Here is a 17,668-nt window from a genome sequence, read left to right as displayed (position 1 = left end):
GCCAAACCATACTTGGTCCCTAAGTTGCTATCTATCCATATGAACTTAAATATGACTTAGGAGTGTATAAATGTTTGACTACACAAAAACATTGGAGCAAACAACCAACAATCTTAAGATATGGGACAAAGGCTCTGAAGTTATCAAAATTAATGACTTAAAAAAGGGTAATATTCAAACTATTCTTATCATGAAGAATTCCTGAAAAACCAACCTCCAATAATAGCTTATTCATTGTCTTCCCATCACAATTGATGAAGTCAACATCCTCCATTGGCAACCCACAATCATGGAGCAGTCGGAGCATTTGTTCCATAACAATACATACCTAAAAGGCATTTGTAATAGTATATTATGGTTGCATATTAAAAAGATAATAGGAAAGCACAGTAGGAAAACTGAATTAGAAAGGATTGTAACAAGTTGATGTATACAAACAATTACAGATGTGAATTTGACATTAGCTTGGCACATTCTAAAACTAAATTGAGTAAAATCCATTTGTTGATTCGTTTGCTAGGCATGTGCATCATCTTTTCCGTTGACCACTCGATATATTTTCTCCTCACAAGACTCGCATGATTCTATCTTTGATGCTAACCATACGTTAATCTCCACTCACTAAATTTAATAAACAGTGTCATGTGAATTAACAAAATCAAATAACAAGAATTTTATACCATTAAGAGTATCTGAAAGATCTTCAAGAGCTTACCTTGCTATCAACTTTAAGAATAGGTTTATTGCCCATATAAAGTGCACCCATCAACTGAAGCACAGGAATCTCTAGTGGAAAATTGAAAGGGGTTATAATTGCTACCTGCAGAAACAAATGTTTTAATATGATAATGTTTATTGTCAAATATGATAATACTGTCATGCAATCAAATAGTTTTTAGCTGAATGGAAAAAAGGGACTTGTAGCTGATTTTTTTTTTTTCAAAAGTTGAAACATGACTGCAGATAAGTAGACATCATAATCGTAATATTTGTTATACCTTGTCAAAAAGGGATTCACATTGCCATTCAAAGGTTATGTTTCGTAGAGATCAAACAATGAGTATGTACATGAATATGAAATTTGTAACCTAGTGTAAATCTCATTCTCATAGTGGCTTTGATTTGCCTGGATTAGGTCCCATGGTTTATTTCCATTAGGATTTTCCACATAAAAATTGTGTATTCATGTGTGGTTGCATGGTTTATTTATTTCATGCTCTCATATTTAACTGGCTGATAATGTTGTGTTTTAAATATAATTATTAGAATTTAAAATCAGTTATTTAGTTAAAATTGGACATGATCTGTTCACCAACCTCCAGATCTATTTTGGGCCTTGTGTTACTCTACATCAGAGCCTCGAGTTATGGTCTTGTACTTATCAATTGGTATTAGAGCATACTAATTTAATTGTAGACCAAACCATTCGAATAAGAGCAGGTCCCTAAACGTTAGATAGGTAGACTCTTATATTTTTGTGAATAGAAATTGTGGATAATATCACCGTTTTTATTGAATGTTATAATAATATCACTTCCTCTTGTTAGTTTGGACAATAATTATGTTAGTTCAAAATTTACTAAATTTGCCATATACTAATATGAATGATGAAGGCGAGATTCAAAAATTAATTAGTGATTTCCTCAAAAAGAAAAAGAATATTAAAACATTGAGCACAAAATTGAAAATAGTTAAAAAAGAGTAAGGTGACCTTAAACTAGAAGTTGAGAAACTTAGAAGCATAGAGCATGAAGGTGATGCCTACAAGTTAGAACATGAACACTTGTAAATATTGAATTAGAATGAAATAGGTTCAAACTTGAACTTGAAAAAGATACATGTCTAGTTGAAGAATTAAAAATTGAAAAAGAATCTCTTCTATATAAAAATAAAGTGAATATTTAAAAACAGAAATTGATCATTTCATCAAATTTTAAAAACCTTTAGAATTTAAAATTGAAAACCTTGTTTTTGATTTAGAAAAATAAAAAAAAGACGATTCAAAACTTCATTAGTGGAACTGAAAAATTAGATAAACTTTTAGGGATCAACAAACATGTAGGAGATAAGAGTGGTTTAGGATTTGTTAATAGCTCTAATACACCATCTACTTCCAACACTAAAGAGTAAAAGTGAAAGAAGTCTCTACAGTTTGTGATTCACCTAAATATCCTAAAATTTTCTTATTGTAAAAGGGAGGGCCATATTAATTTTTCTGTTTTCAAAGAAGAAGAGATAATTTACATAGAATAAAAGAGTTAATAAATATGAAAAATACAAGTTTCAGAATACTAACGTTAATCATAAGGTCAATTAATTCCAACGTTACAAATTATGAAACTAACAAGAATTTGGCAAAACAAAGGCAATCTAATATTCAAGGGAATTTTGAATTTAAAATAAAAAGAATTTGGATTAAAAACGAAGATATAAGGAAATTTAGAAAAAATCTCACTCTTTAGAAAGAAAAAGGAAATTAGTCTTGGGATAGATTAATATGAAAATTTATAAAGACCTAAGACCTGAAAATAGTTTACTTTATTTGTATTTTATTTATGTTTATTTTCTTTCAATTCATGCCTTATTTCAAAAGACAAAGACATTATCATTAAAAAATCACATTGCTTTCGAAATTAACACCAAGACACGTAATCTTTTAGAGATTTGATTCAATTTCTTGATAAAAGGATCTTGATTATTAGTTTGTTTATTTATTTTCTGTTAGTAATGAATTCACTAAGGCCCTGTTCGATAACATTGTTTAGCGCTGAACATAGAACACGGTAAGCGATTTATAAAAATAAGTGTGTTTGTTTACGATTTAGGCTACCACTTAAACTATTCCGCACGGCTTAAAACAAACCAAAATTTTAAGTGTCATGGAGGTCGCTAATAGCTCATCGTAGAACACGGTAAGTGATTTTAGGTTTTAAATATTTTATTAATGTCAATTTTACCCTCAAATAATTTTGAATGTTCATACCACAAGTCATGTTTAGTTTACTCCAATGTCTCTAACATTGACCTTTTCTTCTCAAATAATGTGAATTCAAACAATATTAATAAAATATAAATAAAATAAACCCTATATGGTAACTATAAATAAAAATGTAACGTTTGGCCATGAATTCTAACCTCTTGTCATAAATATTTCATTTTCATAATTTATTCACTTCATATTATTTTATTTTATCTTATTATCAATTTTATCTACAAAATTTTATATTTGTGCTTGATTTACCTCTCAATAGCGCAGATTTACATGAAAAGATTTTACATGTACAAGTTGGATGAGAACACTTAGGTTTTGATCATCTATTATACAACAAACGTAACAACATATTAATTATAGATTAAGTAGCTCAAATTAAAATAGTTTAGTGAAAATTGAATTGATACTGGATTCCATCAAGGTAACATAATTATTCCATGAATAGAATTATTTTCTATGTACCATCTTTACACACGTTTTATGTTTTGATTTTGGTATTTTATGATCTGGCATTAATGTCCATTGTCAAATTGATATATTACTTTTTGGTGAAATACATAATTATATATGTGTTTATATTATATTATATTATATATATATATATAGTATCTTGTATAATGATATTATGTGTAGAAGATAATTGAGGGCAAAAATGTAATATGTACAACATTCAGATTTCAGCTCTTACATTTAACAAACAATCTTAATGAATTCAGTGCTTAAAAATAAGACAATATCAAACAGGTTTTCAAATGAATACATTCAGCACTTAATATTTCAGTGCTTAATATTCAGTACTTACAATTTTCAGTTTTATCAAACAGCACCTAAGTCTATATAATGTAAACTAAGGGCCCGTTTGGCAACTACAGTTGTTTTGTGCTTTTGCTTTGACTCGAAGCATAAGCAATGTTTCTACTTTAAAATGGGTTCAATACTATTGGGAAGCTTGTTTGGTAACGTATATTTGTTGTAAGATTTTTGGAAGCAAAAACATAAAAACATGTTTGGTAAAAAAGTGTTGCAAGTTTGAAAAATTAAATGGCTATCTAAAAATGTCATGAACAATGCCCGGAAGCATCAATTTTTTGCTTCCGGTTTTGGCCTCTTTTTCGGAAGTGCTTCGCTACTATTCAAATCGCAGCAAACTTTACCAAACGTGCTTCGTGCTTTTGCTTCACTATAGTACACTGGCAAAAGCAAAAAACAAGAAGCAGAAGCCAAACAGGCCCTAAGTTTTACATATATACTTATAAATCAGGGATAAAACTTGATAATTGAGAAATTGGTTTGAGAATCAAAGTGATTATGCATGGCAAATATCATGTCTTAGATTGAACAGTCATGTGGCTAAAGAAAAATGCTATGGAATGTTATGATCATGGAAAGGTCTACCTGTAAGATTCGTCCAAAGTTATCTAGACGTGTATAATATATATATATAAGGACTAGCCCAATGCACAAGGTTTAAAGCCTCGAGTTATGGTACTGTGGCACATCGATTGTAGACTTAATAAGATCTAAGTGGTTTGCTTCATTACTGATGTACCTTAGTGAAGTCCTTACCAAGTCCACATTCTATAAAAGAGCACTTGTGTTGGCATTTAGTATGAAATTCCACTACTAATCTAGTTGCTTACTGGGATGTTGTGGCCTGAATTTTGTTTAGTACTCTCTTGTAACCTAGTATATAGGGCATTAAGGGTTTGGAGTGGGTATCGAGAGAACACTGAAAACCACAAGAAAGAGACTGAGAGAGAACCAGAGTTTGGGGGCTGAAACTTTGTAACAACCCTCACCCTATCCAAACACGATATTGTCCGCTTTTGGCTCCCCCGGACACTCATCCTGGTACTACTCCAAGTTAAGCATGCTTAACTTTGGAGTTCTGATTGGTTCACGACTATCACGACTTTAAAACGCGTTGTATCATAGAAGGGTGCAGAACCTATATATAGCAATTTACCTTTCCCAGGCGATGTGGGATCATGACACCATGTAGCCTGTCAGTGCTCGCCTATAGAGGTTATCACAATCACCCCCCATGGGGCCCAACGTCTTCGTTGGCCACACTTCCGGCTGGTTCCGGCTTTGATATCATTTGTAACGGCCCTCACCTTATCCAGACACAATATTAGCCGCTTTTGGCTCCCCCAAACTAGAAACTTCCCAGGAGGTCACCCATTTTGGGACACTACTACAGGTTAAGCACGCTTAACTCCGGAGTTCTGATAGGTTCATGGCCATCACGGCTTTAAAACGCATTGTGTCATAGAAGGGTGTAAAACCTACATATAACACTTTACCTTTCCCATGCGATGTGGGATCATGACACCCGTAGCCTGCCAGTGCTTGCCCACATCACACCCGCCCACAGAGGTCGTCACAAACTTGTAATCTCCTGTTTTTGTATAGTGAAATCTTGGGCTGGATCTTCACCGTGGACGTAGGCTTTGCCGAACCACGTAAATCTTTGTGTTCTTTGTGTGTGGTGTGTTTACTTTTATGCGTGATTATTGGTTTGTTCTTGGTTCGTGGTGTTTGTCGTAACACTTAATCATAATAATCAAAAGTTTAGTATACAATAAAAATTCTTAAACACGTCTCTAATATGCAACAAGAAACATATCAAGTCTTTCTTGCTTGTTGATATGGTATAAATAAACAATGAATATATGCTACCACTATTAAGCATAAGATGTACTTTATTGTTCCCTCCAGAAAACATGCTCAATAATCACTAAAACACCATCCTCAACAATCCTGCAATGCAGTTTCTGTCAAAATGCATTACAAAAGTTCAAGAAGGGTGCCTTACAGGACCATAAGGCCAGCGAAAACCATTACTTTGCTGCCCAAGATGATTCCCAGGTACTGCAAAAGACCTTGCCAAAAAACGTACCTGCCAGACATGTAGAAATTAAGAAGTAAAAAGTAGAACATGCATAGAACTACTTAAAGAGTTCAGGAAAAAGAAAACACTCCCTCTGTCCCATAAAAAGTGTCATGTTTGGAGAACCGTGACTCACAAAAGTGTCATGTTTGGAGAACTGTGACTCACAAAAAGTGTCATGTTTGGGGAACCGTGACTCAAAAAGTGTCATGTTTGGGGAACCGTGACTCACAAGTTGTGAGTCACGGTTCCTCAAACATGACACTTTTTATGGGACGGAGGGAGTATTAAATTAAAGTAAATTATTTGTCTTTGGTAAGGTCTAAAAAGTATTCCTTTGCTGTCAGAGAAGCTATGCATTCAAAAAAATTTGAAAAACTTAGAAAAGACAGATGACCATATTGACTACTAATATAGCAAGTTTACCATCTTAATGAGAATACAGGAAAAAATAAATAAATAAATGTAGCCGGTTTTTGTAAAAATATTTGATTACTAGCTTTACTATCTTAATGAGAATGCAAGTTATAATAATGTCATTTAATAGGCCAGTTAAAACTTAAAAACAATGGACGCAATTGCATTGATAACCTTCAATGAAACTACGAAGTTTCAACTAGGTTAATTTCTGAGTACCTGATCACCAGAGAAATTCTCCAGAAATTTTTGAGTAACATATACTTCACCATGAGCCTGTTGGTAACTTTTTGGAGCCACCCTTTGTATTAACCTAGTGAAGAAATCAGAGACCTGAACGCCATAGTCAAATCTAACAATTATCACTAGATGACATGGGGAAGATTTACATCTAAAATGTACTTAGAACAAGAAGGTGGCGGCATCTTTTGCTTGTCATATTTTACCTCAGGCTGGGAAAGCATATGGGCTGCCTTTGCAGATATGTCTCCAAACAAAAGATATCTGAAACATATTGGTCATTATGAGATTTTTTATTACCAAGTGATTAAATAAAATATATAAGATTCTTGTTGTGAAAAAAAAAAGTTAAATTATCATGAACCAGAACCAATGCATCTCTGATACAAGAAAAGAAGCCAATAAAAAGAGTCAAAGAATAATTAAGAGAAATAAAAAAAGAAGATTAAGCAACACAAACCTTTCTGGTGCTTTAAATGGATTGTGTAGACCATGTTTGGGACACATGGACAAGCTCTCTACAAACGGCTGCATAAGTAGGGAACAGAGAAAATTTGTGTAGGTGCATTTAACATAACATATATATAATAATGAGGAAAATATTTCTATTGCTTAAGAAGGGAAGTGGAAGCTGAAGATCGTGAAAAGGTACCCGTAAAAACAAAGGAGAGATCTCTTAGAATAGAAATGCAGAACAGACATTGTAGTTATACAATCAAATAACATACCTGTATTCCTGTGTCATCAACTTCGGCAACTTTAATGAATGGTTCCCCATTTAGAGGATCCACAATTGTATTACAAGAAGAAGTTCCTATCCATTTGCCTTGCACTGAAAATGATTGCAACCCACATACATTATATTTGGCCTTCTACATTGGGCCAACAACTAAGGTATTATTGAATGAATTCACCGTCTTAAACTACAAGGGCATTGACCATTAGTTACTTTCAAAAACAAAAAAAAAAACATAAAAGAAACTAGATCAAAATCACAGAAAATATAAAAGAAGTTGTAGTACTGTTAGGAACTTTGGATTCATTTTACGTCTCTATCTTGCTCCTTGAACTTATTATCAAAGTTTTTTCTTTCTTTGGCATTGTCTGCTGTAATCAGTCCTTGCTAATGAATTACATACGTGGCTCAAGTTGTATAACGTACCCAAGTTGCGTACTTCAGCAGGTTGCAAACCTGATATTTCCTCAACCTCACTGGCAAGAGATAGCGAATGGATGGATCTGCAATACATATTAAAATGAAATGAAATTTCCTAGAGAAAACAATTAAAAGTGAAAGACACAAAGAGACTACTAAACTGTGTTTGGCACAAATAGCATCACACGGCCAATATGTGAGCAATCCAAACACATCCTTCCAGGCAAAATACACGCCACCGTGAGATTTGTTACTAGGAACAAGTGTTTCATATTCCACTGCAATGAGTGGATTAATAGTGACAGAACCGTAGTTTCACAGTACTTTTAAAATTTTCCAAATGCAGGAATATGACAAATATCAAGTAGCTATTGAATTTGTACGAGTCACAGGAACGAAATAATTTTCAATATCTGAACTTCCAATAACTATCGTACTAATTAGGTAAAATAAATTACTTCTCAAATGCTTAAAAAGTCGAGTTCTAAGTTTAGCTTATGCCAAAATTGATCACATATACATTTGTTGAGAATTATACCCCTTCATTCATGCGGCACAGCGGAAGCAACTCACAAACAAGCACACATAATAACAACACAATATTTTACGTGATTCACCCAAAATTTGGGCTATGTCCACAGAGAGAAGAAATTTCACTAATAATAGTTAAAATTTGTGTGTGTGTGTTTTAGGGTTAAAGATTAGAGGAAGAAAGGAAGAGAAGTCTGAGAGGAAAAATAAGAGGCGTGTAAAAACATACACCCCTAAAGCTTATATATTAAGATAAGCAAAAGTACAATAATACCCATGACCATTACCCATTACTTAAATAACGACATCTAATACTCCCCCTCAAGGTGGAGCATAAAGATTAAACACACCCAGCTTGAAGCACAACCGTTGAAATGCACCACAAGCCAGCTGCTTCATAAGAATATCACCTAGCTGACCATTAGAGCCAATATATGGAGTAACAATTTGTTTCCGCATCAACATATCTCGAATAAAATGACAATCCACCTCTATATGCTTGCTACGCTCGTGAAAAACAGGATTGCTAGCAACAAAGATAGTAGCCTGGTTATCACAATGCATCGACATAGGAGTAGGAACATCAATACCCATAGCACGATACTCAGCCTCTGCACTAGAACGAGCAACTATTGTTTACTTTTTATTGTGCCAACTATTGTTTGCTTTTTGTTGACGAGGAGCATGCATATGTTGACTGACCACACTAGCAACATAAGTAATATCCAGACGAGTAATAGTAACATAGATCAATTTCCCAACTAGGCGCCGATCTTGGCCAACATCGGCAAACAACTCCCCACGTTCACCATCAAGTTTGACTGTGGAGTCCACAGGAGTACCAACCGGTTGAGCACCTAAAAGACCGGTCTCATCCAAAAGATCAAGAAAATATTTCCATTGAGACAAGGACATGCCTTGACGAGAACGAGCAACTTCAATCCCAATAAAATAGCGAAGTGCGCTCAAGTCTTTAGTATTAAAATGTTGACCCAAATGTCGTTTCAACTCTACAATGCCTGCTGAATTACTTCCAGATATAATAATATCATCAACATAGACAATCAAGACAATCGTACCAGCAGAAGAGCGATGAATAAAGACGGAATGATCAGGACTAGAGCGCTGAAAACCAAATTCAATCACCACAACACTAAATTTATCAAACAAAGCATAAGGGGACTGTTTTAGGCCATAGAAAGCCTTCCGCAGTCGACAAACAAGGTGCTCAGTACCATCAACAACTTAACCAGGTAGCTGATCCATATAAACTTCTTTATGTAGGTCACCATGAAGAAATGCATTCTCTATATCAAGCTGACATAAAGGCCCACAGAGAGAAGAACTTGTACAGAGTTAAGACGGCTACAGGAGAAAAGGTCTTTGAGTAATCAAAACCATAGGCATGCGTGCACCCTTTGGCAACTAAACGTGTCTTAAGATGCTCAACAGTACCATAAGGAAGATACTTAACTGTGTAAACCCAATGACAAGCGACATTTCATTTCCCAGAAGGGAGAACAGTAAGCTCCCAAGTCTTATTCTTGTGAAGAGCACTCATTTCCTCATCCATAGCTTGTTTCCATCCAGACATAGATAAAGCTTACTTATAAGATGAAGGGGTAGAGACCGATGACAAGGTAAAAGCAAAAGGTTGCATGGATGAGGAAACATGATCATACGAAACAAAATTAGTAATGGGAGGCAAGTCTTGGGCTCTAAGGAAATGTAATCCTTGGCCACTAAGGAATTAGGTTTGAAACTCTATAAATAGATGTGGAGTTGGGTGGAGAAGGTTTCGAAGAAAAAAGAATGGAGGAATGAGTGAGTGAGAAGAGAAGAGAGTGGGTGAGAGTAGAGAGATGCAAAATAAATGGGTGGGCGTTCTCTACGGTTGTATACTCTCTTCGATTCATTATTGTTAGATGTCATTATTGTAGTAAAGGGTAATGGTCATGGGTATTATTTTACTTTTGCTTATCTTAATATATAAGCTTGAGGGGTGTAGGTTTTTATACACACCTCTTATTTTTCCTCTCAGACTTCTGTTCTTTCTTCTCTTTTCTTCTCTTCCTTTCTTCCTCTAATCTTTAACCCCAACACACACATAAGAATTTTAACTTGGTATCAGAGCAGGACATTGAAGCTGCAACAATTTTATCAAGTTGTAGGAGATCAGAATCGTTGAAGATTATCATCTGTAGGCTGATGTCAGCATGATGCCTTGCTGATGTCAGCAACTACTATTTAACTACCACATGGTCTGGCTCGCCAGAATTTTTGGTAATTATGGTGGCCTTGGTTCTTCATTTTCATGTTGTTTGAGTGCAGTTTCGATTTTTCAAATGTGGAAAGCCGTATTCGATGAAAGTTGTATGTACGATTTGGAGGGAGATCTTTCATATCGTTTGAGATCCACCCTACAATATGGGGTAAAAAATCCAAAATAAGTGATTTTAGCCCTTTTAAAAAGGCCCCCCTCCCCCTCTATTTTGAATTAAAAAGGATGATTTAAGCAATCAAAGGTCACGTGGGCAATTCTTGAGCATCGATTGTATAGCTATTTCGGTTGTTCTTGGATCGGGTTGTCAGAAGAAAAAAAAATGAAATGGATCATACACACATACATATAGTGAGGATTGAGAATCAAGAGGTACAAAAAAGTGAACATTTTTGTTATTTAGGCTCAATTATTCATAATGAGGGAGAAATTGGAAATGACATTAATCATAGAATCACGGCATGGTGGGTTAAATGGAGGAGTGTATATTGTGTATCTAGTATATTGTGTGATAGGCATATCCCCTTATGACTGAAAGGGCAGTTCTATGGAACATGAATCACACCAGCAATGCTATATGGTACGAAAGTTGAGCAGCTAGGAAATAACATGTGCATAAAGTGAGTGGGCAGAAATGCGAATGTTGAGATGGATGAGTGGTAAGACTCGATAGAATAGAATTAGAAATGATCGCATTGGGGATATGGTTGGAGTAGCAGCAATTGGTGATAAAATGAGAGAAAATCGGTTAAGATGGTTTGGATATGTGCAAAGAAGACATTTAAGTGCGCCGGTTAGGAAAAGTGACATGTCCACATTAAGGGTAATATTAGGGGAAGAGGAAGACCAAAGTTAACATGGGTAAAATTATTAAAGAAAGATATGATAGCATGTGGAATGACTGAGGTTATGACCTTAAATAGAGCGGAATGAAAACATTGGATTCATGTAGCCGACCCCAAGTAATCGGGAAAAGCCTCGGTTGTTGTTGCTGCTGTAGTCTATATAATATATTAAAATAGTTTTAACAAATAAATCTAAAATGTAAGTAGCTTTAATGTAATAATAATGTATTAAATACTTGTGAAAAGAAAATTCAAGTACGAGTAACTTGTATGTTTATATTTTTGCAAAATGCAAATTTTACACTTTACGTAAGAAAATTAAATTATAGAATTAACATATATACATTTTTTTCAAATTTTAAAGCTTCTAAATTAAATGCATATCTAATATATAATTTTCAATTATATTTAAAATATTTTGAGGTTCAAAGTGTAGAATCAATTTAAATGCAAGTAAAATAATGTGCGCGTGTATATATATAATTTTAAAGCTTGTGAATTATATATGTATTAAAAAATGTGATTTTTCATTATATATTTAACAATAGACTATGCCAATATAATAAAATTTATCTAAGGTCATTTTTGTCACATCACAAGGATAAAATCAATTATTACAAAAGAATACAGGGTTAAGTTTGTCATTTTGTTGTAGTTAATGGCAATATTGGCATTCCACTTAAATATTTGTATGGCACTAACGTCACCTATGAAGCATGGATACTTCTATAAGGGTGACGTACCCGTATCGTGTTCGTGTCGGATACCGAAACTCTTTAGATACTTGCACATACGAGTCCAATAATTCCTAAACACATCTATAATTTGACAATACTTTTTTTTATTTTTTATTTTTTTATTTTTATTTTTTATTTCCAACACGTATTAGATAGTTCTTAGATACATCGATTTTGTATTAGATTCTTCTCTAAGTATAAGAAGCTAATATAATTGTTAAAAAGGCTTAACATTTCTTCAAAAAGAAGTATGGAGATATATACATTATGACTAACTTAGTCTAAAATTTATCCACATAATATAACTTCAACTCTAAACTTGTTTATCATAATTTTTTTATAAGCAATGTTACGAACAATACAAATAAATAAATAAATAAATATATATATATATATATATATATATTTCAATTTATACATATTGCTAAATTCTTCTAGCCTAGCTGGTAAGATGCCTCCTGTTGGCTCTTGGAACGCATGGGTTCGAGACTTGGCACCAACTCCCTTTAAAAAGTGGCATTTAATTTAAAAAAAACTTATCAAAAAAAAAAAAAAAATTATACATATTAATATATATATTTTTTCAATTTTTATATAAATCTTTACATTAATACAATGCAATAACATAACTTTAATAGATATTTCTAAGGAGGCCTAATAGTAAAACTAGAAACATAGAGAGAGACATTAGAGGCAAGAGGCTTAAAAATTAGTAAAACTAAGACATAATATATATTTTTTTGATAAGTAAAACTAAGAAATCGCTTAACGCATCTTTTATTGCCCTTATTCCTAAAAAGGGTGGTGCTTCTAATATCAAGGATTTTAGACCCATTAGTCTGATCGGGTGCATTTACAAGATCATTGCAAAAGTCCTTGCCTTTAGATTGAGGGAGGTCCCGGATGGAGTTATCTCTGAGTCTCAGAATGCTTTCGTTGGGGGTAGACAGATTCTGGATTCCGCTCTTATTGCTAGTGAATGTGTGGATTCTACACTTCGTAGTGGGACTCCTGGTGTTCTGTGCAAGCTGGATATTGAGAAAGCCTATGATCATGTTTGCTGGAATTTCCTGTTCTATCTGTTGGAGAGGATGGGTTTTGGTGAGAGATGGAGGAAGTGGATTGTTTCTTGTGTTTCCACTGTCAGGTTTTCGGTGTTGGTGAATGGCTCTCCTTCTGGGTTCTTTGGCAGTTCTCGTGGGTTGAGACAGGGGGATCCTCTCTCCCCTTTTCTTTTTATTATTGTTATGGAGGCCCTTTGCAGGCTGATGAGAAGGGCGGTGGATTTGGGTTTTCTTAGGGGTTTCAAGATTGGCCCTGAATCAGTTCAGCAGTTGGAGATCTCTCATTTACTTTTTGCGGATGACACTATTGTTTTTTGTGAGGCTGATGCATCCCAGTTGAGGTATCTGAGATGTGTTTTGGTTTGTTTCCAGGCTGTTTCTGGTTTGAAAGTTAACGTGGGAAAGAGTGTGATTGTTCCTGTGGGGGAGGTTCAAGAGGTGGACACTCTGGCTGCTGTTCTAGGGTGTGGGACGCAACGCTTTCCCATCTCGTACTTGGGTTTGCCGCTGGGGGACTCGGCTAGGAGGGTGGGAAGTTGGAACCTGGTGATTGAGCGGGTCGAGAGAAGATTAGCGGGTTGGAAAAAACAATATCTGTCAAAGGGCGGTAAAGTTACGTTAGTGAAGAGCATTTTGTCAAGCCTTCCAACGTACTTTCTTTCGCTTTTTCGTATTCCAGCCTCTATTGTTGGAAGACTAGAAATGCTCCAACGTAATTTCCTTTGGGGGGGTCGCGGAGAAGAGTTCAAGTATCATCTTGTCAAATGGGAACAGGTTTGCAGGCCTATTCGGTTGGGAGGGCTTGGAATTAGGAGATTGGCCCCTTTCAATTGTGCTCTTCTTGGTAAGTGGCTTTGGAGATTTGGTAAGGAAAGACACAGATTATGGAGAAGGGTTATCTCATGTCGCTTTGGGGAGGAGAGAGGAGGGTGGTCAGTTAGACCAATCAGGTCTGTTAGCGGAGTGGGGCTGTGGAGGGCCATTGGTAAGGGGTGGGATGCCTTTTCCAAACATATTAGATTCAGAGTTCGGGATGGAAGAAATGTCCGATTTTGGGAGGATCCATGGTGTGATGATAGGCCTTTGGCCCTTTTGTTTCCCAGGCTTTTCAGGATTGTTGTTGACAAACATGCTATGGTTGCTGATTACTATCGCCTTGATAGTGGAAGGTTGTTTTGGGATGTGCGTTTCCGGCGAGCTTTTCAGGATTGGGAGCTGGATGATGTCACTGGGTTTTTGGCTCTCCTTTACGGACAGGAGGTGGAGGGGTCTGGGGCAAATTCTTTGATTTGGGTGCCTTCTTCTCGGGGGATGTTCCAGGTCCGGTCCTTTTTTGTGTGCCTTTCTGGTTTTCATGGTACCTCATTCCCATGGAAGACGGTGTGGAGGTCTAAGGCGCCTCTTAGGGTGGCCTTTTTTGTGTGGACTGCAGCTTGGAGTAAGATTTTGACTTTGGACAATTTGAGGAAGCGAAGGCATATCATTGTTAATAGGTGTTGTCTTTGTAAGATTAATGGGGAGTCGGTGGATCATCTTTTGTTGCACTGTCCTGTGGCTCATGATTGTTGGAGTTTGATGTTTGGCCTGTTTGGTATTCATTGGGTCATGCCTCGGTCATCTCAGGAGTTATTAGATATGTGGAGGGGCCAATGGGTGGGGGCTCAGGCCAGAGTTTTTTGGAGGGTGACCCCTTTTTGTATTTGGTGGAGCCTTTGGAGAGAGCGTAATGGAAGATCTTTTGACGGAAAGGAATCCTCCATTGGGGTGTTAAAATTTTCTATCATTTGTAATTTGTTTTGTTGGGGTCAGGGGAGAGACTACTCCTCTCTTGAGGATATTGTTGATTTTATGAGCTCTTTGAGTTATAGGCTCCGTTTTGTCTTTGTATAGTTTGGGACGCGCTCCCCTTTTGAACGCTTTTAATACAATTTACTTATAAAAAAAAAAAAAAAAAACGACATAATATATGAAATGTAAATTTGATAAAGTAGCAAACAATGATAATACAAATATTACAATTCAAGACCAATGAGTACTCAACATATCTATTTTTGTTACCTAGGATCAGTAGTACAAAAAGATGGAGAGGTAGATAGCGATGTAGTAAGTAGGATTGGAGCGGGATGGACAAAATGGAGACAAGCTAGTTGTGTCCTTTGTGACAAAAGAATACCAAATAAACTAAAAGGAAAATTTATAAAACAGTTATTAGGCCAGCCAAAGTGTTGGCATTGAAAAAGACACAAGAACAGTGCATTCATGTAGTGGCAATGAGGATGCTACGTAACGTGTGAGGGAAACGCTAGGTATAGTGCATATAAAAGATAAATTAAAGAAAGTAGATTTAAATGGTATGGGCATATGCAACGTAGACCCAATGATGCACCGGTTAGAAGAGGAAGGCTTGCTTGCCGAGGAGGTAAGTGAGAAAGAGGCTAACCAAAAACCAACTTGGGATGAAATTATAATAAAATGATTTAAAAAAATTAAATTTAAGAGAAGAAATGTTATATAATAGGAAAGAATGGAAAAAAAAAAAAAAGAAAAGAAAAAAAGAATACATGTGGCCGACCCCATCCAAATAGGGTAAAGGCAAGGATGATGATGATCTATCTTACATGGACTGTTCAAAAGTATGGAATACCCGTGTCTTACACATATTGCTCAGATATAGGTATGGAATGTGTCCGACACTTTTAGTTGGACATGTACTTAAAAAGCATATCCAATCATTCAATTATATTTTATTAAATGTGTTAAATGTCTATATTGAACATTATATTAGATATAAAAAAATAAAAAATAAAAAAAAACATTACTTTACTCAAGAAAATAAAATAATTAATAAAATGCATATTTAGCCGTGTTCGTGTGTACTTCTGTTTGCATATTTGACACATGATGCATGCCTGCGTCCAACACATGGATACATACCCGCGTCCGACACACGTACCCGAGTCCATATAACATAGATGATGATGATGATGATCTCTACATTAAAACAACATATATACATACAAATATATTGGCTTTTCATTGTCATATTTGTATCCTGTGAAATTGTCTTATCACCATGTGTGTATTGTGTCATGTCTGCAGGTGTGTCCATACTCCATAGACAAGGTATTCTGGTGTATCAGTAATTTTTATTTTTTAGCCTGACAATGGTTAGTAGGTAGGGAATAGAACCTAGGATCAATAGGGTGGGGGCACTTTAGGCTTGGCCCTTCTATCAGTCGGGCAACACCGCCACACATGATATCAGTAATTTTGACCTCAGAAATAACAAAACAACAGAACTCTAATGAACAAGGGAAGGGAACTTGAACCCAATCTATTATTAACAAAATTGAAGCCCTGAAGAACATAATCATGGAAATTAACAAAGCCCTTTGCAAAGTACTAAAGTTCTGCAACCAGATCTTATTTCACAATACAAACCGTCTGATGGTTCCCAAAAGTTTGAATTAATATGGCATTCTTTCCACTGATATAGTAGAAATTATAATCTGATACATAAACAGACCGATAATAAATTTTCAAAGGGACCCAAGAATAGAAAAGAAAGAAAATAAATAACTGATAAATTTAAAAAAAAAAAAAAAAAAAAACAGAAGAAGAAAAAACCGGAAGAATCACAAAATGAAACCCATGAATTTGGCAGAGAAATAAAAAATCACCTTGACGGATTGAATGAGCTGAGCCAATTTAAAGCCGTTTGGCGAGCTATGACTCTCATTTCTCTGCAAGCTCGTAATCTATACATGATGAACAGAGAGAATCGAATTGATTGATATGTATTTAATCAAAACCCCTTTCCCAATCCCTCCTCAAATACGAAGAACCTTTACACCAACAGCAGCACACAGAATGGCATGCGTCACTGTCATATCCGTTCTCGATCGAATTGCTACCCTTGTCACTTTCCAATAATGTACTGATTCTATAAATGAAAAAATATTTTATCCAGCAACAATGATGTCAGGTGATTCTCTTATCTTTTTTCCCTGGTTCTAATGGATTAATTTTTTATCATCCAAAGTTGGAAACCAAATTATGAGGCGACGGAATAGGTAAAAATAAAACAATAAAATGATTTTGGTAGTTTTGAATATGATGATGGAGCATGATTTTAAGTGGGATGATAAGGATACTCCAAACGGATATCTTGAAGTGGTAACACGCATGTGATGGACGTCAGAATAAAATGGGTAGCCCCTTTCAATAAGACTTTCCAACCAACTAGGCTTCCCAACAGAGTATTTATTTGGTAACTTGCTTGTTCGAGGGTGCCGAATGTCAGGTGAGATATTTACTTGTGCTGAAACTGTTGAGTATTGAGCATAGGAATGGCAATTTGTCATGCGGGTGTTCGCCCCGCCTTATCCAGTCTACAATAGTTTTGGGTACACTTTAATTTATCTGAATTAAAATAATTTTTATTAATAAAAATTCACACGAGTTTGGAATAGGGATAGGGATAGGGGAAGGTCATCCCGTCCTACTTAGGTT

The 17,668-nt window shown here is 35.3% G+C and overlaps 1 protein-coding gene across 1 annotated transcript in view; it reads right to left on the bottom strand.

The window, feature by feature from the left end:
- The window catches only part of LOC132306120 (delta-1-pyrroline-5-carboxylate dehydrogenase 12A1, mitochondrial), a 45,065-nt gene extending 27,610 nt beyond the window's left edge, over positions 1–17,455 (bottom strand). The window contains exons 1-9 of the mRNA XM_059803362.1: positions 16,837–17,455; positions 7,705–7,781; positions 7,271–7,374; positions 7,003–7,070; positions 6,749–6,806; positions 6,522–6,635; positions 5,811–5,894; positions 716–820; positions 215–328 (exon numbers count right to left, since the gene is read on the bottom strand). Of these exons, the coding sequence (XP_059659345.1) occupies positions 215–328; positions 716–820; positions 5,811–5,894; positions 6,522–6,635; positions 6,749–6,806; positions 7,003–7,070; positions 7,271–7,374; positions 7,705–7,781; positions 16,837–16,922 (810 nt within the window). The 5' untranslated portion in view covers positions 16,923–17,455. The remainder of the gene's footprint in view (positions 1–214; positions 329–715; positions 821–5,810; positions 5,895–6,521; positions 6,636–6,748; positions 6,807–7,002; positions 7,071–7,270; positions 7,375–7,704; positions 7,782–16,836) is intronic.
- Between the last annotated feature and the right edge of the window lie 213 nt (positions 17,456–17,668).

Source organism: Cornus florida, unplaced genomic scaffold (assembly GCF_030987335.1).
Source record: "Cornus florida cultivar Cherokee Brave unplaced genomic scaffold, ASM3098733v1 CherokeeBrave_3.0.0_Hap2_Chr05, whole genome shotgun sequence".
NCBI lineage: Eukaryota > Viridiplantae > Streptophyta > Magnoliopsida > Cornales > Cornaceae > Cornus > Cornus florida.
Note: the sequence above shows the minus strand (reverse complement) of the source record. Positions and strands in the feature narration are given on the sequence as shown.